Raw genomic sequence first — 24,667 nt, 5'->3', positions numbered from 1 at the left:
ACGGTCCTGCTTAGTTTCCACGGGTGTGCTCTGGTGAGGCACGACCCTAGAGATTTCATCTCAGGATTGCTTCTTGCCCTTGATGTGCCTTCCCATGTTTGTCATTGCCATTGTCTTAGTTAGGGTTTTACTGCTGTGAACAGACACCATGACCAAGTCAAGTCTTATAAGAACAACATTTCATTGGGGCTGGCTTACAGGTTCAGCAGTTCAGTCCATTACCATCAAGGCAGGAACATGGCAGCATCCAGGCAGGCATGGTGCAGGAGGAGCTGAGAGTTCTACATCTTCATCTGAAGGCTGCTAGCAGAATACTGACTTCCAGGCAGCTAGGATGAAGGTCTTAAAGCCCACACCCACAGTGACACACCCACTCCAACAAGGCTACACCTTCTAATCCTGACATTCTCTGGGCTGAGCACACATAAACCACCACAGCCACACTTTTCTTTCATTTGGCATGGTGTGAGTGGACATCAGGAGACCCTCACTGCCTATAGCTGGGTGTGACTATTTCCTGATTGATAGCCCCCTCTGTTGGGCAAAAATGTCTTGCAGATCAATAGGAAGATGAAAGTTCTTGAGATGAATTAATGATTTCATGGAATTTCCGACTTGATTTCAGTAGTTTTAGGAAGCTTGCTTGATTTAAATAACTTTGGGAGAATTAGGGTAGTTGATGGATGGCATAAAGTTAGGAAGTTAGGACAGGTGTTAGAAGGTTTTAAGTTGGAATTAAGAAAGAAGTTTGCCCTGTCCTGATAGTGTGACCAATGCTGCTTGAGTTAGAGAACAGAGTACAGTGAACATTCGTGCATTATGAGCTTGTAATTGTAGAGGCAGGAAGAATAGGCTTGAGTCAAGTTAAAACGAACAAAGAAAGTGTACACTCCAAGTTAGGCCTGAGTTCCTTCATCTTGTGATCTAGGGATGAGTTAATAGGTTTTGGCAGGTTCTCACAGTGTACCAGGTTATAATAAACAGCAAATAATTCTGTTATAAGAACAGAAAACAGATGATTAGCCAGCCTCTCCGACCAGAACTTCAAAAATAAGATGTGAGATAGATGACCTGCTTCTTAGTAATACAGGATGTTGCCAGCCAAGTACACAGAGAAACTTGCTGCTACAGACTTGACCTGATTAGACTTTGTTAATATGTGACTAAAAAATCGCTGCTTTGCGGTCACAATGAGCTTTTGGAAAGAAAGATAGATGAGAACTGTTAAGTTAGACATGAGTTTCACATAAGAAATATGCTATCAATACCCTGTTGTAATTTCCTTTTGTCTAATGATTTTAATCTGTTTTCGAAGAATATGTTTTTGTGGTGACTGTCTCTGGAAAACGTGTAACTCGTGGCTATGAGGTAATTTTCTTCCTAATAGGAAAAAACCCAAACGCTTTGTCTTAAGGTATATAAGGAGGGGTTAAAAGAAGAATTAAACTACTTGAGCTTGCCTTTTGCTTCAAGCATTCTGTGTGTGTGTGTGTGTGTGAGTGAGTGTGTATGTGAGTGTGTGAGAGTGTGTGAATGTGTATATGAGTGTGTGTGAAAAAGTGTGTGCTTGAGTGTGTGTGAGTGTGTGTTTGAGTGTGTGTGTATGTGTGAGAATGTGAGTGTATATATGAGTGTGTGTCTATGTGAGAGTGTGTGTGTGAGAGTGTGTATTTGAGTGTGGGTGTAAGAGGAAGAGATTGAGTGTGTATGTGAGTATGAGTGTGTGTGTGTGTGAGTGTGTGACTGTGTGTGAGTGTGTGAAAGAGCATGTTAGTGTGTGTGTATGTGAGTGTGTATGAGTATGTGTGTGTGAGTGTGTATGTGAGTGTGTATGTGAGTGTGTGTGTGAGAGTGTGTGTATGTGAGTGTGTGTGTGAGAGTGTGTGTATGTGAGTATGTGTGTGAGAGTGTGTGTATGTGAGTGTGTGTGTGAGAGAAAGAGTGTGAGTGTGTATGTGAGTGTGTATGTGAATGTGTGTGTGAGTGTGTGTGTGAGAGTGTGTGTATGTGAGTGTGTGTATGTGAGTGTGTGTGTGAGAGAAAGAGAGTGTGTGTGAGTGTGTGTGTGAATGTGTGTGTGTGTGTGTGTGTGAGAGAGAGAGAGAGAGAGAGAGAGAGAGAGAGAGAGAGTGTGTTTGATTCTCCCCCCTTCTCTTCTCTAAGCACTGGCTGCCATGGCCAGCAGCCCCGTCAGTATCTGGATCAACCACCATCGGCTGCTCTCAGTGCTGACTCCCATTAGCTGTCTGCTTTTGTTTCCCTGTGATGCCAAATCTGGTCCTCGACATGGAAGACAATAACTAAGATGTGTAACATTTTGATGGCATCTAAAGAAAAAGAACGTTAACCTATTTTAAAACCAAGATTCCTTAAACAGTTTATAATGGAATTTCAGTTAAAAACTGGTGTGAAACCAACGTTTATAGTCTCTATGGATAAAAATCCCAGGAGCACACTGCCTTCAGGCATGGCTGGATCCAGGGTTATGAATGGACGAGGTAGACAAAATATCTCCCAGATGTTGCACTAACAAGAACCCAGAGGGATGAAGTAATACTTTTGACATCTTCAGCAGAATCCTAGAGTATATTCTCTCTACTCCAACAAGGGGCTTGTGTGTATTTCTCACTTATGGTCACTGACCAGGAGACAGGGAATGTCAGCTCAGCAGGGTCCCCAGGAAGACTGAGAAAGGGGATGGTTTGACTCATGCTACTTAAAGCACGAACACCTTTGAAAGCAGGGTTCTGAAACCAGATAAAGAGGTGGGGTCTTAAGCTCACAATCCAGTGTCCACTGAATTTCTTTTTGATAGAAGTGCTAGTCTTTCCTTGAGCACATGATGTACTGATTGTATGCTACTTGTCTTAGTTAGGGTTTTACTGCTAGCAGTAAAACAGACACCATAACCAAGGCAAGTCTTATAAGGACAACATTTAATTGGGGCTGGTTCACAGGTTCAGAGGTTCAGTCCATTATCATCAAGGCAGGAACATGGCAGCATCCAGGCAGGCATGGTGCAGGAGGAGCTGAGAGTTCTACATCTTCATCTGAAGGCTGCTAGCAGAATACTCCCAGACAGCTAGGATGAGGGTCTTAAAGCCTATGCCCACAGTGACCCACCCACTCCAACAAGGCCACGCCCACCCAACAAGGCCATACCTCCTAATAGTGCCACTCCCTAAGCCTAGCATATACACACACTACCACACTACTCTTACATTTTATAATGGGAGGCAGAAGGTCACACTAAGTCTTATTTCCAATGTTAGGTCTTCAATTGTGTTGCCTATGGAACTCTTCAAGGAACTGATAAATATGTCCTTTCTTTCCTTCTTTTCTTTCAAAGCCTTGTATGAAGTGGGAGGGTACCGGGAGCTGGTGAATAAATACTCAGAAGCCATCCCCAGTAAGATCCATCAGGGGAACTGGACCGCCAAGCCAGAGTGCTACATGCCTCGTCGAGATGCTTTCCATATCTTCCGAAGCGGTGTCTCTGGAGACATCCCCTGGCCCGGACTCATCTTAGGTGTCACTACTGTCTCTTTGTTCTACGGGTGTGCTGATCAGGTAATTAAATACATGATCACTGAAGTGACTGTCCTTTAGTGTCCCTGCATATGCAGGCCACCTCATGTCCCCTTGTTCATGGCTTGCCTCCTAATCTGTAATCGTTGCTTCAATAACATTGTAAGAAATACTTTTTTTTTTTTTTTTTTTTTTTTTTTTTTTTTTTTTTTTATCAACTAACCAAACCCACCACAGATCTCAGGAACTACAACAACATCCAATGAGTTTTTGAATGGAGAGACCCATGGCCCCAGGTGCATATACAGCAGATGACAGCATTGTCTGGCATCAATGGGAGGAGAGGCCTTTGGTCCAGTGAAGGCTTGTTTTCCCAGTATAGGGGAATGCCAAGGCGCTGAGGTGGAGAGGGCGGTTGGGAGAGCGAGCACCTTCATGGAGGCAATGGGAGGGGAAGGGGAGATGGAATTGGGAGAAGGGGATGACATCTGAAGTGTAAATACAGAGACTATCCGAAAAGAAAAAGAAAGAAAACTTTAAACTTAAAAAAAAAATCCTTTCTCATACAATTAAAAAAAAAAAAGAATTTTTTCCAGTTGGCATAGATGGTGAAATTTACTGTTGTTTAAGTATTTATGATACTTTAGCCTTGATAATATGTTTTTGAAGTGCTCTCTAGCTTTTGTGATTTGGGGACCTTAGCTTTTTATGGAACTTCCATACTTCCATGTGTATTTCTCTTTTATAGATTACTAGTATCTTTTATGTCTTTAAATTTTTTTTTGCATATGAACTTCATACATGAGTACTGTATTTACATAATTTATACCCCGCTTCCTCTCCCCTTCCCAGTCCCATGTCCCCCAGCACTCTCTCAGCTCATGACCTTTTTAAAAATGATTATCCTTACATATCTATGGTCTGCTGATTCCAGTGTTGCTCACGGTGTTAAGGGTTGACCACTTGGGATTAGATAAGCTGTGGTGGTGTGGGGGTTGGGACTGAAAAAGAATGATTCCCTTTTCTCAAAAGCCATTTATTGCTTAAAACCCTTCACCTGGGGGGGACATTGCGAAATTTCCCCCATCTTTGGTGTCATGTCAGCCGGTGGTATCCTTTTTCAGGGTTTTCTTTTTATAAAAAAAATTAATTAATTGATTAATATGAATATACTGTAACTGTCTTCAGACACCAGAAGAGGGCATCACATCCCACTGAAGATGATTGTGAGCCATCATATGGTTGTTGGGATTTGAACTCAGAACCTCTAGAAGAGCAGTCAGTGCTCTTAACCACTGAGCCATCTCTCCAGCCCCTTTTCAGGCTTTTCTTAAGCAGCTATATTGTTGAGATTTTTTTTTGGTGGGTGCAGCTGTCTTGACACATACAGAAGACGTGTTAATCCTCCTGCTCTTACGATACTTCTACCTTCTCCAGTGTTGTATGAGCCTCAGGTGTAGGAGACGCATTGCAGACGTATCAGTTGAGATTGGGTACCTGTGGTGGTTTGAGTAAGAATGGCCCCCGTATTTGAATGTGTAATCTCAGGGACTGGCACTACTTGAAGTGTGGCCTTGTTGGAGGAAGTGTGTCACTGGAGGAGGGCTTTGAGATTTCAAAAGCCCAAACCAGGTCCAGTGTCTCTCTTTCTGCTGCCTTTGGATCTAGACGTAGAACTCTCAGCTCCTCCTGCACCATGCCTGCCTGGATGCTGCCATGTTCCTGCCTTGATGATAATGGACCAGACTTCTGAACCTGTGAGCCAGCTCCAGCTAAATGCTTTCTTTTATAAGAGTTGCTTCTTCGGGGCTGGAGAGATGGCTCAGCGGTTAAGAGCACCGACTGCTCTTCCAGAGGTCCTGAGTTCAATTCCCAGCAACCACATGGTGGCTCACAACCATCTGTAATGGGATCTGATGCCCTCTTCTGGTGTGTCTGAAGACAGCTGCAGTGTACTCATAAAATGAATAAACCGAGTGTTGCCTCTTCACAGCAATCAAACACTATGACAACATCTGTAGTGGTCTCTATATGCTTCAAAAAGAAGCCTCTTTGACAAGGGGTGGGAACAACATTTATTGGTGGGGGAGGAAGGATTGAAGGAACCAGAGGGGTCAGGGACACACCAGGAGAAGGCCCACAGAATGAACTGACTGGGACTGATGGGAACCTGCAGAGATCAGGGAACCCGTAGGGGTCTGTCCTAGGTCCTCTGAATATATGTTATGGCAGAGTAGCTTGGTGTTCCTGTGGGGATCATAACAGTGGGAGCAGAGGCTGTCCCTGACTTCTTTGCCTATGTGTGGGACCCTTTCCCTCCTACTGAGTTGCCTGGTCCAGCCTTGATGTAATGGCATGTGCCTGGTCTTGTAGCTTGTTAAGCTGTGTGTCTGTTTAGACTCAGCAGGGTGTATTTGCACATATCTGCACACACACATAGCACACATATTTATTTAACACTGACAAAGAAGAGTCTATCAACATGAGAGTAAGGGTGTCTGTGGGAGGGGCTGGAGCAAGGGTAGTTGGGAAGGGACTGGAAGGAGGGAAGGGAAGGGGGAGGTGAGGTAATTCTGTAGGAAGCACAGCTTAGAGAAAGCATTCGAGGAACCAGAGCCATTAAACCCATAGACCAAACAGCAAGTCCTGTAATTATCTATCTGGTGTCAAAGGGCTCAGCTGTTTATGTTTCACCAGCTTTGCAGCCCGCAAGATACATCTCCGGGCTGCTTCAGTCCCCGTGTGAACCCCTCTTTGGAAGGAATCCCACGGCTCTGGAATCTCTAACATGTCGAGGTCTTCTCTGAAAGCCAGGATTCACTTTCACAGTATCAGGCACCAGCCTCTCGGGGCTCTTACCCTCTCTGAACATTTCACCCAGGGCCTCCCCTGTCACTCACCGCCCGGCTTCGACTGCTCTCTGAGACTGGAAGAGGAACTCACGAATCCACTTATACTGCATTCTTCATGCCTCCAAAGTCAAGCTTTATTGGCAGCTCAGGATGGATCCTGGCTCCTTTGAGAACCGCATCGGTTGCAACTTTTTAATCCCACTGCTTGAAGAAGAGGCAGGTGTTTGAAGCCAGCCTGGTCTACGGAGTGAGTTCCAGGACAGCCAAGGCTACACAGAAAAACCCTGCCTCAAAGAGATAAACAAGCTAGCAAGGAAGCAAGCAAATAAACAAATGAAAGCGAAGTTCATTTGCTTTCTAGGAGCAGGAAATGCCTTAGGTTGTCTTTTCAGAGTTGGTTACCCTTTCCCTCTGTAATCTCAAGAAGATGTGTTTTCGTTCCAGTGCTGGTTTCCGAAGCGTTTCTTTTACACAATTTCCAGTTTGGCACTTTCCGTGGGAGACCAGCTGTTCTGTGGCCCGCGTTCCCTCCATATGCTGAGCACTAGCACCTGTCCACCCGGGGACCAGAGGCAGCTGCCCGTAGCTCTCTCGCAGGGGGCGGTATTATAATTCCATTCTTCTCCAACCATTAAAAATATACTTTGAAAATAAAGAAAATGGAAAAAAATAATAAAGGAAATTCTATCTGCTGATCCTCTGTTAAATCCCATTACCACACTGATTTACTCTTGGTTGATTTTTCTCCACCCTCTGGCTGTTCTGCTCCCTTTGTTCTGATGTCATATCTCTTACAGCACTGGCACCGGGAAATTGGTCCCCAAACAATGGGAGAAACTATATTTTCTTTTCTTTTTTGAAATGAGGTTTGACTCCGTAGCCCTGGCTGGCCCAGGATTCTCTGCATAGATCAGCATGCCCTCAAACTCACAGAGATTCATTTCCCTCTGCCTACTGAGGGCTGGGATTAAAAGCATGTACTTTCAAACCCGACAAGATAGTCTATATATGAAAAGGCTGTAGAGGCAGCGGTAGGGCACCTGCCTTTGATCCCGGCACCAGGAGACAGAGGCAGGCAGATCTCTGTGAGTTCAAGACCAGCCTGGTCTGCAGAGTGAGTTCTAGAACAAGCCAGAGCTTGGGAAGGAGGGGAAGAGCCCAAAAGAAAAGGCAGTAGGAGCTCATTTAAGTCTTGATGAATGAAGCTTCCCTTGAACACTTGGTTATTTCCACAGCCTTACCTTCATTTTCATCGGTCATAAGGGTCTACGCCTTCTGTCTGGCGGAAAGGAGGAAGTCTTGCCCATGCCAGGCTTGTGAGTCCTCCATTACCACGGCTGGCGTGCAATGCCAGTAGTGAGGCCCAAACCATACACGATGACCTCATCCCGTCCATTAGCAGTGAATGGGGCAAGATGTGCTCATTTGGAACCAATGTCTCTCCAACCCTGGATGGCCCAAGGATGTAAGGGTGAAGGCCGAGCCTCCTTAAAAACCCCAGCAGACTACGCATCATGCTGATGCAGTAGAGACAAGTTCATCTGCGCCGAGGTAGCCCAGCCTTGATACACCTCTGACTCCATCCACTTTTCTCTCCTTGGCAGGTTTCTGTCCAGCGGTTCCTGGCAGGAAAGAGCAGGCTTCACATGGAAGGCGGCTGCCTCTTGTGTGGCTACTTGAAGCTGCTTCCCATGTTTCTCATGGTGATCCCTGGGATGATCAGCCGCATCTTGTACCCAGGTAAATTCTTGGCTCTGTCACGCTCTCTTGGCGACCTGGAGGACGTGTGAAATATGGTGTCTCCTGAGGTGTAGCAGTTATTGGGGTTGCCTTGTGGGCCTCTTTAGAGTGTGATTGGATAGACATGAAGCAACACAGACGTTCCAAGTCGATAAGGAGTCGAAATACAAAATAAAACATTTCCCCATGACACAGCACATCCCTCCCCACCAGAGGGCCAGCCACAACATTGGAACACAGTCTTTGGGAGTTCGGGCTGCTCTGCCCGCTGCAGGCCTCATGCCGTGTGCTCGAGGTGCTGAACAGTCCGTGTTTCTCATGGCTCCAACCGAGCAGTCACATTGATCACAGAACTTGAGACAATCTGGAAGAGGCTGCTTCGGGGAAGAAAGACTCAAAGAAAGGCCCACATGCTTTCTACTAAATATTATTAACAATTTGCCTGCCTCTCCTAATGAGTGGTCAGAATTCCATAATGTATTTCGTCCCTGTGTTGATTTTTGCTAGCTTGACCTGCCTCTCAGTCTTGCTCATTGGACAGGTAAGGGGACAAGTTACTCCGTCTGGTAGGTGTTGCAGTAAGAGTAAGTGCCCTAGTTAATTTTCTGCTGGTGTGATTAGGCACCATGAGTAAAAGCAACTTGAGGGAGGTGACGGTTTGCTTCATCTTATGCTTCTAGGTCCCACTTCATCACTGAGGGTCACCAAGGCAAGGACTCAAGACAGGAACCTGGAGGCAGGAACTGAAACTGGCCAAGGGGGAAAACCACTTGACAGCTTGCTCCTCATGGCTTGCTCAGCCTGAACCCAGAACCTCCCAATGCCCAGGGGTGGGGCTGCCCACAGTGGTCACTAATGAAGAAAATGACTCACAGATTTGCCTATGGGTCAATCTGATGGGGACATTTTCTCAATTGAGGTTCTCTTTTCACAGATAACCCTAGCTTGTGTTAAGTTCACACACACACACACACACACACACACACACACACACACACACACTAGTGGCCCAGCAAACTCTAGGACTACATCCTGCTTCTTTCCATGTGCCCACCCCCTTCCCCCCAGTTTTAATGAAGAGGAGACCCAACATGTTGCTATTTGTTCTTCAGTCATCAAACAGTGCCATTCGATCACATGGTCATTTCTTTTTGGTAATTAGAAAATCGTCCTCTCTGCTCTCTGTGACTCTGGAGAGTCTAATTTATCATGCTGAACTATGCCCATCTTGGGGCAAAGGGTAGTGAATTTCTGAGTTCCAATGTTAGTACATGGTGGATGGTTCATGAGCTTCCTTAACATGTCACTGGGGCCTTTGAAAGCCTTGTAGTGGTTCTGTGACTTTCTCTGGGGCCAGTAGAAGAACAGATCTTTGGACGTCTTGGATCCCGAGTCCCAGGTCTTGAATCATGGAGTCTGACACCTACCTGTCCAAGTACTATTCCTAATCTGTTTCCCTTCCCCCGAGCTCAGAGTTGAGAGCTCTCCAACCAGGACGTTGATCCAACCCATACTTCTCTCTGCAGATCAAGTGGCATGCGTCGTACCTTTGGAATGTGTGAAGTTCTGTGGCAGAGAAACTGGTTGTACTGCCTTGGCTTACCCAATGCTGGTCTTAGGAGTGATGTCTCCTGGTAAGAAGCGGGCCTCTCCACCAAGGGTTCCAAGACTCCCTTTGGAAAGGTAGGAGGAGCCTAGAGGAATGACATCGTATCAGCCAGCCAATCATTGTGCACGGAGAGGCGAGCTGTGTGTTGGGAGTGGTTAGCGTTGGAACAAGCTTAGTTTACGTGGGTAGGAGCAAGACCCCCGCCTTCTCTTTCCTTCCCATGATGAAGTACACGTCCTCACGGAGGGCAGCATGTATACCCTTCACTGTATTATTTAGATCACCTGCTTATTTATGGAGACAACTGGTTCCATACAGCGTAAGTCTCTGTTGTAAGGCCCCCAGAACGCAAACACCAGCAAGAACAGCATTACCCTCAAACTGCTTATTATACTGTGGGGTTAGTTAAAGAGCCCGTTGCTCAGCAGTCAGCCTCCGGTCTTTAATAGGCGCCAGTGAGCCTTCACATTTTCTTTAACAGATTCCAATGAAATGACCAACTAAATATTTTTAAAGAAAAAAAAAAAAGAAGTTTGTGTCGTCCCTGGAGATTAACATTCCATAAACTCCGATACAAACTGAGGGAGACACTGACCACACTACAGTCTAGGAAGGGAGCTGTCGAATTCTGATCCTGAGCCTTAGGAAGTACCCTGTCTTAGAGCAGCCAGGGCTGGGACTGGAGGGTAGTGTTTAAGGGAGGGAAAATCCTGGAATCCCAATCTGTATCTTTTAGCCATGAAGGGCTCACTAAAATTAGTTGGGGTACTGCCGCAGGAAGCTTTCAGGCAGGATGCTGCTTACCTTCGGACTCTCCTGATAGCACAAAGAAACTTTCAACCAGGCAGTGGTAGTGCATGCATTTAATCCCAGCACACGGGAGGCAGAGGCAGGTGAATTTGTGAGTTCAAGGACAGCCTGGTCTACACCGAGCAACCCTGTCTTGAAAAGTCAAAAAAAAAAAACAAAACTAAAGAAAGAAAGAAACAAACAAACACATTTCAAATGGAGCAGTGTCCCCACCAGACAGCAAATACCAAGCTGTTACACCTCTACAGTGTTGGGTGAACGCTTCCTCTGTTGGGCACTGTGTGAACTCATCTACTTACTTTCTCTACCGCATGGCTTCTCCACTGACTGCATAAGCCAAACTGAGGCAAATTAAAGTATAAAGGCAGGTTTATTTATTGGAAGTAGCACTCAAATGAGTTTCCCTGACCTCATAGGAGGTGGCCAGGGAAGTTGCCCCTGGGCTGGAGTAGGGGGTAGGGAAGAAGCGGTGCTGTGCTGAAGGTATTTTTATAGCTTTATTAGGTGAGTTTAGGGTCCTGTAAGTGGGTCTTAGGCCCAGTGGTCACTTTGGAATTCAGAATCAGATGTCAGCTCTGTCTACTATTTTGTGTGGGCTATTTTCCCCTGGCTTTTGGGAGGGCAGGCTCCACACCGGTAGAGAAAGGCAGAGACCTCCCAATTCATGCCATTTTGGCCTTCATCTCCAAACCCCCAGCCTAAATCCTACATCTTAATGGCCTCATGGTAGACACCGTCTGCCCACTTCACAGGTGAAGAGCTGCACTTCCTGCCTATTGCAAGGACCTCTCCAAGTCGGGGTGCAAACAGTCCATCTCGCAGGGCTGTAGTAAATAGGGGTGATATAACTCGGCCCAGACTGACTCTCTGAGAAACTGTGGCTCCCACTATTCTCTAAGGACACTGCAGGAAACTGTCATCCTGTCACCCACAAGGAACAAACGTAACACGGTGTCTTAGCTGGAATTCCACCCCAGGCCTGTCCAGGCTGCTGGTCTGAAAGCACACAGTGGTGTTTGGCAGTGTGCCTTTGGAGACGGGGGCCTTTCTCTGGCCTGGTCAGAGAGCTGGCAGTCCCGGAAACGGTTTTTCTTTTTCTCCCAGGTCTGCAAGGCTTTATGCTGTCTACAGTGTGTGCCTCCCTCATGTCTTCCTTGACGTCCATTTTCAACAGCTCCAGTGCCCTGTTCACGCTGAACATTTACACCTGGATTCGGCCCACCGCCACCGAGAAGGAGCTCATGGTAGCTAGCAGGTGAGGTCACGTCCTTGAGCCGTGTCAGAGGCTGCCTGGAAAGCGGGCTGTTAACACTTGACGTGTAGAATCTTTGTTGTTGTCTTTCTCAGTCCGTGTGGGTGGGGGAATATTTTTATGAAGCTTCAAGATGATGATGTAAGTCACACGGAGACAAAGAGTACTGTTTCTACGCGGTTAAAAAAACAGAAGTAGTCGTTGTAATGTGAATAAAACTGAGCACAGCTTAACTCTCCTAAACAGTCCATCAAGGGATATTTACATAAACTCACCTATTAATATACTTAATCCTGAGGAAAACTGTTAAATAAAAGTAACTCTTTCACCTTTCTTTTTTGTTTAATTGGGAAAAGGAAGTTTTTTTTACACAATATATTATGATCTCACTTAACTCCTCCAACTCTCCCTAGATGCTCCCCATTGTCTGACCCACCGAAGTCTGGCCCATCTTCCCCCCTTTAAAGCAAGTAGGCAAACAAGCAAAGTAAAACAAAAAACCCAACCCAAGTCAACTAAAACAAAAAACAGAACCAAAGGAACCACAAACACAAAAACACAGAAAAAACAGTGAGGTTGAAACTTGGTCAGAACCAGAGTCTGGAAGGGAATGTAAACTCAGGATCCACATGGCACACACCCCCTCAGAGCTGTGACCAGCCTATGAGCTGACCTATGCAGGACGGTTTACTTATGGGACTAGTATGTGTATGTGACAGGCATTTCTGGGAGCCAGGAAAGAATGTCAGGAGATCTGAGACTGGTCAGCAGCAGAAGGCAAGGCGTATTCTACTCTCAGTGGACTACTGAGAACTTAGTCCTTACTGTAATGCAGTCTAGTTCTTCTTAAATACTGCAAACACAGTAATGAAAAGAACAAGTGTAACTTAACCCCAGATGCACAAGGATTAACACGTAAGACACATGAAAAGCAAGGCGGCATGATTTCCCGCACTCAAAACTGACCAAGCCTCTGATGAGCGTGAATTAGATGAGATCCCAAACAAAGAATTCAAACGAATGATTATAATTCCAAGACCCAAAGAAGACACAGACTCTTGAATGAATTTCAGAACACAAATGGCTGAATGAGAGAAGGAAGTCAATTCTCTATATTATATTGTAGTTAAGATTCTAAATATAGGGCAGGAGGATGGTTCAGTGGTTAAGAGCACTGACTGCTCTTCTAGAGGTCCTGAGTTCAGATCCCAGCAACCACATGGTGGTTCACAACCATCTGTAATAGGATCCACTGGTGTGTCTGAAAAGAGAAAGCAGCTGTGTAGCCATTTAAATAAAATAAGTATTTTTAAAAAGCTTAAAAAAAATAGAGAAACATCTGATTTAATGACATCATAGACCCACTGGATTCTAGTTGACATCTATAGTGCACTTCCTTTAAACACTGAAGAATATATAGTCTCGGCCAGCAACTAAACTTTCCCCAAAATAGGTCATAGTCACAACAATAGTAGTCATCATAATAACCGTAAGCAACTAAGGAAAAGCTGCGAGTTAAGATTTGCAGGGTTTCTTTGCAGGAGAAACGTCTTCAGATCGTCGCTGAGTGTTCGTTTTATTCACAGGTTTTTTGTTATAATCTTAATTGCTTTCACCATTGTCTGGATCCCCGTTATAGAAATGGTGCCCGGTGAGATACTGTTTGAGTACATGCAGGTTCTCAGGAGCTGCTTGACACCGAGCGTGACGGCTGTCTTTCTGACGGCTGTGTTCTGCAAGAGGGTGAATGAGCAGGTGGGTATGCACGTGGAGTGGTGTGAGGGGCTGTCTTCACACCATAAATACCTTTACAAGAGCTGCCTTAGCGAGGTCTCTTGGGTATCAGGAGTTCACACCAGGGCATCATCTGCTGTCCGAGAGATGACCTCTTTCCCTGTGGAGCTGGTGTAAACTCACCATTGTGCCCGGAGGATGAGAAATTTATCTCTTTTCTTCTCTTTGTAAAACAACCCACTTCTGCCCCTGCCTGATGAAGCTGCACCCCCCCCCCCACAAGCATGTGGAAATTATAAAAATCCCAAGTGAACCCCTCTGCTGCATAGACACTGCCCTTCCACAGCCTCTGTCCACAGAGAGAGCCCACACTTTGTATTGAATTACAGCGGTAGATTCCTTCACTGTGCTGAGATGATTACTGAACTGTCTCCTCAGTCACGCTTCAGACCAAAAAGAGAGAAAGAAAGCCCCCCTCCTGCCTCCACACACAGAAGAAAAGCTTCCAAAACCTGTGACCATGGCATCGTGGTATGGTTGATGAAGGGAAGCTGTCATTATAGACAGGAGAGAGAACAGTCAGAGGCATCAGGAAGAGTCCAGAACACAGAGAGAAAGAAGCAGAAATGGCCAGTGCTGAGAGAAGAGGAGAGGAGGGTGGGGGGTGGGGAGAGAGAGAATAGTGAGAGAGGTAGGGGTAGAGTGGGGGAGGGGCACGCAAGGCCAGCAGGGTTATTAAGGAGTAGTTTCCTGGAGGGAAGTCCGTGAGCTGGAGAGGGTTTAGGGTGAGGCAGGGGGAGACGGGATCCCAGATATCCCACATGGGTGCTGGGAACTGGATTTAGGTTCTCCGAAGAAGCAGCACATGCTCTTAACAGGTGAAGCTTTCTCTCCCACCCCACCCCACCCCTGCCTTCTGTCCGCCTACATTCAAGACACCTTCTTACATCCTCCTGAAAGAGTCTCTAGGTACGTCTCCCGAGCCACTGTCCAGTGCTTACCTTCACAGAGCAGACGGTGAGGGTTAGTGGGAGGAGCTAGCCTGGACTCTGAGATGTGTAGCAGGGACGTGTGATACTGAGGGAGTCCAGAGGCCATCATGAGCATCCCAGGCAGTCCTATGTCCCTTCTGCCAGAGGGGACCAGCTTCACAGTTTCCTGGGGAACGCTGTCTTTTCTCTAACTGCCAGAAATCCTCTAGTTTGATTGAGCACATTTCTGGATATTTGAACTGCCTTTTGAGGTTTAGGGAATTGGAATTACCTTTGGACCCGACACATAATTAACCTGCGTGTCTTACATTTCTTATTCTCTTTAATTTTTTTTTTTTGAATCATGTCTTAAACTTTGTTACCCTGGACAGAGCTGAGCAGCCTGGCCTTGCACACATTCCCAAGCACACTCCCAGGGCCATCTGTGATCTGTTCCTGCACACTTGTGTCAGACCCTTCCTTCTCCACGGGCAGCCCGCAGTTCCAGGCTACTCCAAACTGATAACTGCTGATCTGCCTCGTACCCCACCCCTACCCCACCCCTACCCCACCCCTACCCCACCCCCATCTCCATCCCCCTACCTCCACCACCCCCTCCAACCCACCCTTATCCCCCCCCCCCCTTCTTCATGGACCGCTTGCTTTCAGGAATATATTTTGGCTGCTCCACCTGGCAGAGACTTCTCTCCAAGGCCTGTTTCAGCTGCTCAGTTGTCCCTTAGGCCACCTGCCAGGGCTGCCAGTCCACCCAGTTCATGAAGACTTAATTTAGCAGCATAAATGTTGGGGGTAACCTGGGCCCCAGAATTGCTTCACTTTGCTCTCCTTGGCAAGGGATGGGCCGGAAGGGGAGGTGGTCATAGAAGTCTACCTCTCTCCGACGACAACATACTTGGGATCTTGGGACACCCCCAAAGCTCTCCTGCTGTCCCTGGCTCGAGGTGACAGGTATACTTCATGTACTTTCATCACCGCTTACTTCTATAGAGCAGACAGACAATCTAATTGGGGGAAGCAGATGACAGAGAGTGCGCAGATAAATCTTCGTGAGAGTAACAGAGAGTATTTAAGAAGGATGTGAGGCGGGGTGGGGTGGGGTGGGAGAGATAGTTCCACTTGTTAAAAGCATTTGCTGCTTTTGCAGAGGACCCATGTTCAGCTCCCAGCACCCACATCAGGTATGCCACAACTGTCTGTAACTCTGGCTTTAGGACTCCACGAGGCCTCCGGACACGTGTGTGTGGAAACCTGAACACAGGCATTGACCTGGCTAGTTTCATGTCAACTTAATAGGACCTAGAGTCACCAGAGAGGAGGGAGCCTCTGTTGAGAAAATGCCCCCATAAGATCCAGCTGTAGGCAAGCCTGTGTGGTACTTTCTTAATTAGTGATTGATGGGGGAGGGCCCAGCCCAATGTAGGTGGTGCCATCCCTGAGCTGGTGGTCCTGGGTTCTATAAGAAAGAAGGCTGAGCAAGCCATAGAGAAACAAGCCAATAAGCAGCACCCCTCCATGCCCTCTGCCTCAGCTCCTGCCTCCAGGATCCTGCCCTGTCTGAGTTCCTGTCCTGGTTTCTTTTGATGATAGGTTATGGTGTGGATACATAAGCCAACTAAGCCCTCTCTTCCCAAACTTGCTTTTGGTCATGGTGTTTCATCATAACGGTGGTAACCCTAACTAGGAAAGGCACATACACATAATTAAAAGTAATAACAAATAAAATAGGGTTGAGACATGGCATATGGGGTGAGGTATGGTGTAGGGGTGAGGCATAATGTAGGGGTGAGGCATGGTATAAGGGTGAGATATGGTGTAGGGGTGAGGCATGATGTAAGGGAGAAACATGGTATAGGGGTGAGGTGTGGTATAAGGGTGAGATATGGTGTAGGGGTGAGGCATGGTGTCTTAGTTAGGGTTTTACTGCTGTGAAGAGATACCATGACCATGGCAAGTCTTATAGAGAACAACGTTTAATTGGGGCTGGCTTACAGGTTCAGGGGTTCAGTCCAGTATCAATCAAGGCAAGAGCATGGTAGCATCCAGTCATGGTACAGGAGGAGCTGAGCGTTCTACATCTAGTGGAAGACTAACTTCCAGGCAGCTAGGGTGAGGGTCTTAAGCCCACGCCCACAGTGACACACCTATTCCAACAAGGCCACACCTCCTAATAGTGCCACTCCCTGGCCTAAGCATATACAAACCATCACACATGGTGTAGGAGTGAGAGATGGTGTAGGGGTGAGGCTTGACAAATGGGTGATGTATGGTGTAGGGGTGAGGCATGGCATAGGGATGAGGCATAGTGTAGGGGTGAGACATGCCACAGGGGTGAGGCATTGCATAGGGGTTAAGCACACTATAGGGGTGAGGCTTGATCCTGGTGACAGGTCCTGAGCAGTCACTGGAGGGTCCAGAGAGAGGCTTGGTTGGCATTCTCTAGTGGAAGCTCCTACTGGCCAGGAGACAGTTAGGAACAAGGTGTGGCCCCCTGAATGAGAAAAGAGGGAGGGAGGGAGGGCCACGGAAAGGGACCGGGCTCAGGACACATTTTGGAAGCAGAGGCCAATATGATTCGCTGAGGGATGATGGGAGAAGCACGTAGAAGAGGAATGAGCGGAGCTGGCTCCTGGGTTTGACTTGAGCATCTTGGAGTTGGGTTCCCATGTAGGGAAAAGGAAGAGGAAGCTCTTCTCAGACACAGTTTGAGACGCCTCAGTTAAAAGTGTTTCCTACGCTTCCTAAGTCTCCTGCTTGATGTAAGGGACAGTGCCACGGCCTGGTACCTCCTCCCTTGCTCAGACTTTCTGCAAGGTATCGATGGCCCCAGGACAACACATTTGAGAGCCCAGCTCATCGGCAAAGGGAGAACCACTTTGTCTTGCCGGGCTCACTCTTGTCTGGCTTCTTCGGCAGGGTGCCTTCTGGGGGCTGATTCTGGGAACTGCAATTGGTGTCTTTCGACTGCTGGCGGAGTTTTTCTATGAACCCTCGACCTGCGGGGTAGACCGCCAGTGTCCCGTAGTCATCTGCAGCCTCCATTACCTCTATTTTGGCTTTTGCCTTTTCTTGGTCGCCATTCTGATCATCCTGGCTGTCTCCTTAGCCACGGAACCGATTCCAGATGACCATGTAAGTGCCGTCCTTGGGGGGAGGTGGCTTGAGGGAGTAATTTGTGATTTATCCCAGGGTAAATCACAAATGAGGGAGGAATGAATGGCTGAATTCCTGGAAATAGGGGGACCACGGGTGGAGTCAGTCAGAAGTGGGCCAAGGATCCTGGTTGCAATTGAGTATTGGCTCAACAATCCCCACCACCATCATCACAACAACAACAACAACAATAACAACCACAACAACAATAACAAAAGCTGTTCAATGATCCATCAACTACAAACTCATTTAAGTCTGAGGGTTAGACTTACAAAGGGCTTACTGTCCCTGAAGCCTTCACTAATCTCAGTATAGACCAATGCCATCAGGACAGTCCACACAGTATGGCCGGGGGACAGGATTACAGGCTCCAGAAATACCTCTCAACCCCCCTCTTCACAAGCCATTTCCTACTCCCCCTAGGAGGCAAGTGTCAGTCATCCGTCTTATGTCCTCATTAGAAAGCTTGGGCTTAGAGAAGATAAATGCGTTGTCCAAGGTAACGAGCCTATGAAGTCCTCTTGTTACGCCTCCAAAGCCTGAACTGACTCCACTTTGTAACCCACTCTGTTTGACACTCCAGCACAACAAGGAGTTGGTTGTTGGCAGGAGTGAGGGCCCCGGGCATCCACCTGTCAATCAAGAGGGAGCAACACAGACCAAGTACCTTGCCTGCAGCTTTTACCTAGTCTGGACAAAAGGGTGAACTCCATTGTCAAAAGTTAAGTTAGAGGTGACGGAGGCAGACGTATCACAAGGTTAGGTCAGCTGGGTAAGTAGCAAACTTCAAGGCAGCCTAGGTTACATGGGGAAAGCCTGGCATAAAGGAGAGCAGCTGAGCCAGTTTGGATGTATGCCTGTAGGCCAAGGTCCCGTGGTGACGCCCTCCTACCCTGCTCTCTCCACACCCAGCTCCATGGTCTCTGCTGGAGTTTACGGAACAGCCCACAGACGAGAGTGGCTTTAGACAAAGAGATGAGGTGGAAGATCTTCCCCAGCTTCACGACCCAGCCAGGTAATGAGAAACATCCACAGCCTTGGGAAGCCACCCTGTGTGGACCCTGGAGCTGGGGAGACTTGCTCCAAATACCTCCCACCCACCTCATTCTTACCCACCCCACCACATCCCGATAGAAGGATTTCTATCGCTTGTTCCCTTCCCACTAAAACGCTTCTGGGGTTGTTCGCACATGTGGAGTCTAGGAGGTCAGGTGGATGGGAGAATCAGGCGATGAGGGGGGACCAGAAAAAGAAAAGGAATCCAGGAAAGCCTGGTGCTCAAGAAACATTATCCGGCAATATTTGGGTGATGGGTGAAGGTCACGTCTCAAGACCCAGCCTTTGGGTTTAGCCCCACCCACACACAGTGCACCTCTGACCATATTGCCTGTTATGGTGCCTCAGAGCTCTGGCTGAATCACCAGATGACTTTCCAGGATATCTCCAGTGCTTCTCCCTGCAGCCGGTGTGCAATAAAGTAATGCTGTAGGTATTTAAGAGCAGAAGCCACAGGAGGATGAAGGATCAGGACTCTCAGCCACAAAATGAGATAACTATGTCACCGACTGGTCCTCCCTGGCCACCAGTCTCCATCGCCTTGTAATGGACACCAGTCTTTCTTTGGCTGATAGTTCCACCATCCCCAAGGCCTCTCCAGCCTCAGCTGCAGGGACAGAAGGCAGGAGACATGGGTTCAGGAGACATCAGATGTCTCAGCACAACTGTTGGGATCTGGCTCTAACTGAAATGAAGGTGTCATCCAGCAGGGCCCCATTCCCAGGAGTGACTATAGGAGAGGTCACACTCTAGGCAGAGGCTGGGCCCAGAGTAGTGGGATAGAGCCTAGCATGGTGCTGATCCTGGCCAGCACAGGTTCTGGGTGGTCAGCCAGCACCATCAGCACAGACAGACTCTGGATGTGCAGCTCCAGTTAAGAGTCCCAGAGAAAGGACTGCAGCCTTCTGACGTTACTAGGCCCTCTTCTGGACAGCCATAGGATGGTCCTCTGGAGCCCTGGTGTCTGATGAAGAACATGGCTGCTTTTTGCCCTTGTCCAAAGAGTCTGCCAGAGTTTAAGATGAAGAGATTTAGATTAATCGCTTTGAAAAAGGAAGTCTCAAAACAGCCTGGTGTAAATTTTATAGGCTCACCCTTATAAAGAGCATTTTACTGAAAAGGAACAAGTTGAGAAAGGAAAGATGCAAAATATATGGTTTGGGTATTAAAGAGACACCAGGAAGTGAAATGGAGCTAAATTCTGTGCTCAAGAATTTTAAATTGAATTAAGGAAGTAAGGACCCAGCTAAATTAGCTCCAGGCAACTTAGTACAAACCTTTCATCCCAGGAGTCAAAGAAATCCAGGTGTGGTGGTATACACCTTTAATCCCAAAAGACTGGCAAACAGATCTCTAAATTCAAGGTCAATCTACAGAGAAAGATCCAGGACAGCCAAGTTTAGGCAGTGAAGAAGTTAGAAAAGAGGAATCTAGAGATAATGTAATAGAACAAGGGGTGGGGGACATGTTCTAGCTTCTGCACGCAGCAAAACTTGGCATCTTCAGCCTTATATTTAAGAGGAAAAGAAGACACTGGGACAATTGATGCTGGTCAGCTGGAGCTAAGAAATTAGTGGTGATTAAGAAGAGACCAGCATCACTGTGGTGAAATCTGAGAGGTGTTTTCTGAGAGGACAAAAAAACTTGTACTTCATGCTGCAGCTGGGTAATGTGTAAGAATCACCCAGGTGGTACTGGTTTTGAAGGCATGAAGGTATCATGAAGAAGAGCTGAGGCTTGGGACTGTGAGAGGCCATGGAAGGCCATTGGTGAACATGCAGCTTCAGTTGTAGTTGACAATCCAGGATTGAAGGGGTCATGCAAAGGATTTGAAGCTTGGCGCCATGAGGAAGCCTATGAGAGGCTATTGGTGAAGCCTAATTGCAACGGAAGACCCCAGTATATTAGAGATGCCATTACCATGGGATGATCACCAAGAACAACAGCAAAGGTGCAGAGGACCAACCTGAGCTTGAAGTGCTACAGAGGGCAGAGCTGGACGAGTGAAGCCAGCCCTTGGAGGAGCCCAGAAGGTCATGTATGGATCTCAGACATTGAAATGAAAAGCTGTAACATTGAAGCTGCCTTAGAGATTTCAAGATGTTTGAGAAGCCAGAGCCATGGGCTACCTGCTGAGGAAAGCTGCTAACAGGGAGTGGAACCAGCCCAGGAGAAAGAAGTTTGTTGCCATCAACAAAGATGAAAAAGGAATTGAAATCTGAAGACTGCTTTGACATCAGGCATGGAGATGGCAGCATTTGGAGTTTGCCCAGCTGGTTGCCTGACTTAATTCAAGGATTACAGTTAAGTGATTGGAGGGATCTCAGAAGAGACTTTGAACTTTTAACATGGTTGATACTGCTACAGACTATGGGGACTTTGGAAGTTGGACTAAATGTACTTTTTATTATGCTATATTTAGGTATGGCCCCCATAGACTTATGTGTTTGAACAAGCCTATGGGGACCAAGGAGTGGAATGTGATGGTTTGCAAATGCTTGGCCCAGGGAGTGGCACTAGTAGAAGGTGTGGCCTTGTCACTCTGGGGATGGGCTTGGAGACACTCCTCCTAGCTGCCTGAGGATACTCAGTCTGTTCCTGGCTTCCTTTGGATGAAGATGTAGAACTCTCAGCTCCTCCTGCACCATGTCTGCCTGGATGCTGCCATGCTCCTGCCTTGGTGATAATGGACTGAACCTCTGAACTGTAAGCCAGCCCCAAATAAATGTTTTCTTTTATAAAACTTGCATTGGTCACTGTGTCTGTTCACAGCAATAAAACCCCAACTAAGACACATGGTGCTGATCCTGGCCAGCACAGGTTCTGAGGGGTCAGCCAGGATCAAAGAGAACATCTGATTCTAGGACTTGTGGGGTTCCCCTTTGTCCTCCAAAGCATAATGATGTCAGGGGCCAGCGTACTGGCTGATTTTGTGTATCAACTTGACACAAGCTGGAGTTATCACAGAGAAAGAAGCCTCCCTTGAGGGAATGCCTCTGTGAGATCCAGCTGTAAGGCATTTTCTCAACTAGTGATCAAGGAGGGAGGGCCCAGTTCATTGTGGGTGGTGCCATCCCTGGGCTGGTGGTCCTGGATTCTATAAGAAAGCAAGCTGAGCAAGGTAGGCAGGGGAAGCAAGACAGTAAGCAACATCCCCCCATGGCCTCTTCATCAGCTTCTGTCTCCAAGTTCCTGACCTGCTTGGGTTCCTGTCCTGACTTCCTTTGGTGATGAACAGCAATGTGGAAATGTAATCTGAATAAACCCTTTCCTCCCCAACTTGCTTCTTGGTCATGATATTTTGTGCAGGAATAGAAACGCTGGCTAAGATATCAGGTGTGGACAGAGAAGAGGGCACCACTTACTTGCCCCAGACCTGCAAGATTGGAGAATGGTATTAAAACAGCACATTTGACATATGTAACACAGTTCTTATAACACTTACTTGGGCTGCCTAATCAAGAGGATATGGGCACAACTGAGCATTCGGCACCCACACTACTTTCCAAGCCCCTCTACCACCCTGGTCACTTCTCTAAGGCTGACCCTGGGCTTTCAAATAAAGAGTACGAGGAACTTCATGCTGCTGAGGTGGGTTCGGCCCCTGACCATCCATTCCCTCTCTTCCAGGTATGTTTGGGGAAGCCCACACCTGCTTCTGGAAGATCTGGGACTTGTTCTGTGGTCTCGACTCACAGCCAAAGTCTAAGACAGGCCCCAAGAGCACCACCGAGGAGGAGTTAGAGGAAACTTGGAAGCAGATGGTATGCAGTGAGACATCAGAGGCCATAGAGATTCTGGCCAGGAGAATGGTGGTCAGAAAGAGTGAGGAACACGAAGAATGGATGAAAGATTGGAGCGTGGAGCTGGAGAACCCCTTCTGGAAGAGAGTCGTGCAGGCTAGCGCGATCCTTCTGTTCCTGCTGCTCATCATTGCTCACATCTATTTTGCCTGATGAATCAGGACTTGCTGCCCTTCCCAGACTGCCTGCCTCATCATGAAGGGATAAAGTGTTTCCTTTATGGAGACCCACCAATATGGGGCCAAAGGCCACACCAATGAACACTGGCTCTCGGTATGTGGCGAACACTAACAGCTGTCGTGCATGCACGGACAAGACACACACACACACACACACACACACACACACACACACACACACACGTGTTTACCACCTATGCCAGTGAGGACATCTGTTCCTCTCCAAGGTGAATCCTCACCTCTAAGTTTCTTAGGCAATACAGGCTTTCCTTTTTAAATTTAATGCTGGCTTTAAAAAAAACTATAATATTTTGGGATATATTTTAAAAATCTCCCTACTCGATATTGCTTTTCTGTCTGTGCACTGGGAGGCATGGCCCAGATGAGCAATGCCAGGTGTTGAATCAACGTTGATAACCACTCAAGGCCCCAGGGAGCAACAGCTACCTCCCTGGTGCAAACTTCAGCTGGTCAGGAATGTTCTAAAGGAATTAGTTCTTAAACCACTTACCAGCAGCTGGCTTCTGCTGCTCTGGTTCCCTAGAGGGTAAAGGGAGGGTCCAGTCCTTTTATAGCTCTTAGCCACATCCCATTTTTACAATGAGATTGGGAGGGAGAGGCGCTATGGGTGAGGTTCTTTTTAGCTGACAAGTCCAAGCACTCCTGGGCTATGTCTTTATGGGAATTCCCTAAACTTCTCTTTCCTCTTCTCAGATCATAATCAATGATCTGTGTCGTTAGCAAAACTTTGAGGTGTCTTGAAGTGATCCGGGGAAGGCCCACTCAGAGCTGTGAAAACTGCAAGGTATTCACTGGCACACCCAGTCCCTCATTCCTTAATTCTTCAGGAGACAGTTCTGAGTGGCAGTTGTGACTCCCAATATGTTGTGTCCTGTTAGAAATGGGTTTGGGAGCCCCAGGAAAATGATCACACAATCTGATATATTTTTCCAGATGTATTCAGCAAGTAAGCAAGCAAGCCCACCAAGCAAGAGTCCTGTGCCTCACTCTGGTCAGAACCTGGCCTCACATTCTTTACACGACACACTAATTCAAAACAGCAGAGTTGACCAACAAAGTGCAACTTTTGAGAACAGGACTCACCCTTGAACACATGCTTTGATTAAAAAAAAAAAAATTCAGCCTCGGGGAGGGACTTTTGCTGGCTGGTGTCTTTACAAACTTGTATAAAGAGGGATCTTCCTTTGTCTACATTTAACCCTTTGATAGAAAAGAGTACATCTCAACAACACGTTTTTGTTTTATTTTTAAGATTTAGTTTTATGTATGTGAGTACACTGTCACTGTCTTCAGACACACCAGAAGGCAGCGTTGGATCCCATTAGAGTTTTCTCACACATTTTTTTTCTACAATAATCCCTGAGCCGTGGCAGGAGAGGGTATGATATAGGTGTCCCACTGAGGGCTCTTATTCTCTGCACGTTAATCACCATCTACTGAGAAAAGCAGCTTTTCTGATGAGGGTTGAGAAATGCAGTCTTCAGGTGTTTGTAGGCACACATTTTCTGCAGCCTATTTTAATAAATGTTCAACCTCTCCTCTAGCCCAGCACCCACCAGAGGTAGTGGAAGAGAAAAGTGATTAGGTTGTGGGGGAAGTGGACCTGTGCAGCGATTGTCCTTTGAGGGTGAGCTCCATCTCCTTTCTCAGCAGTTTCTGTAGCAAACACCAAATATGAATCAGCAGCTACAGTACAGTCCTCTCGGCAGGCAGACACCACACGTGAACCAGCAGCTGTAGTTCAATCTTGAAGAAACTGAAAGGCTCTCCAACTGGCCTGAGGCAGCTGAAGTGGCAAGAAGTCACTTGAACCTCATGAGCAGTTCTTTGGCGAGTTTCTCTCAATGGCAGCATGACCACAAGTGGAGCTGAACACCACTACATAAGGTGAACCAAATACATGAGTGTCGTTAGCGAAGAATAGCAAGGCAGAACAAATCA

At 47.1% G+C, this 24,667-nt stretch overlaps 1 protein-coding gene across 1 annotated transcript in view; it reads left to right on the top strand.

Annotated features, from left to right (window-relative positions):
• Window positions 1–22,679, top strand: part of LOC308436778 (solute carrier family 5 member 4-like) — a gene marked incomplete at both ends in the record, with an annotated part of 40,932 nt that extends 18,253 nt beyond the window's left edge. Inside the window, 8 exons of the mRNA XM_080937746.1 lie at window positions 3,350–3,570; window positions 7,985–8,120; window positions 9,647–9,754; window positions 11,644–11,794; window positions 13,378–13,546; window positions 17,431–17,646; window positions 18,580–18,682; window positions 22,354–22,679. Coding sequence (XP_080793872.1) covers window positions 3,350–3,570; window positions 7,985–8,120; window positions 9,647–9,754; window positions 11,644–11,794; window positions 13,378–13,546; window positions 17,431–17,646; window positions 18,580–18,682; window positions 22,354–22,679 — 1,430 coding nt within the window. The remainder of the gene's footprint in view (window positions 1–3,349; window positions 3,571–7,984; window positions 8,121–9,646; window positions 9,755–11,643; window positions 11,795–13,377; window positions 13,547–17,430; window positions 17,647–18,579; window positions 18,683–22,353) is intronic.
• Window positions 22,680–24,667: the final 1,988 nt, after the last annotated feature.

The sequence above is a fragment of the Micromys minutus genome, assembly GCF_963924665.1.
Source record: "Micromys minutus genome assembly, chromosome: 25".
In the NCBI taxonomy this organism is placed as follows: Eukaryota; Metazoa; Chordata; class Mammalia; order Rodentia; family Muridae; genus Micromys; species Micromys minutus.
The sequence above is the reverse complement of the archived record's forward strand: the minus strand, read 5'-3'. Positions and strand labels throughout refer to the sequence as shown.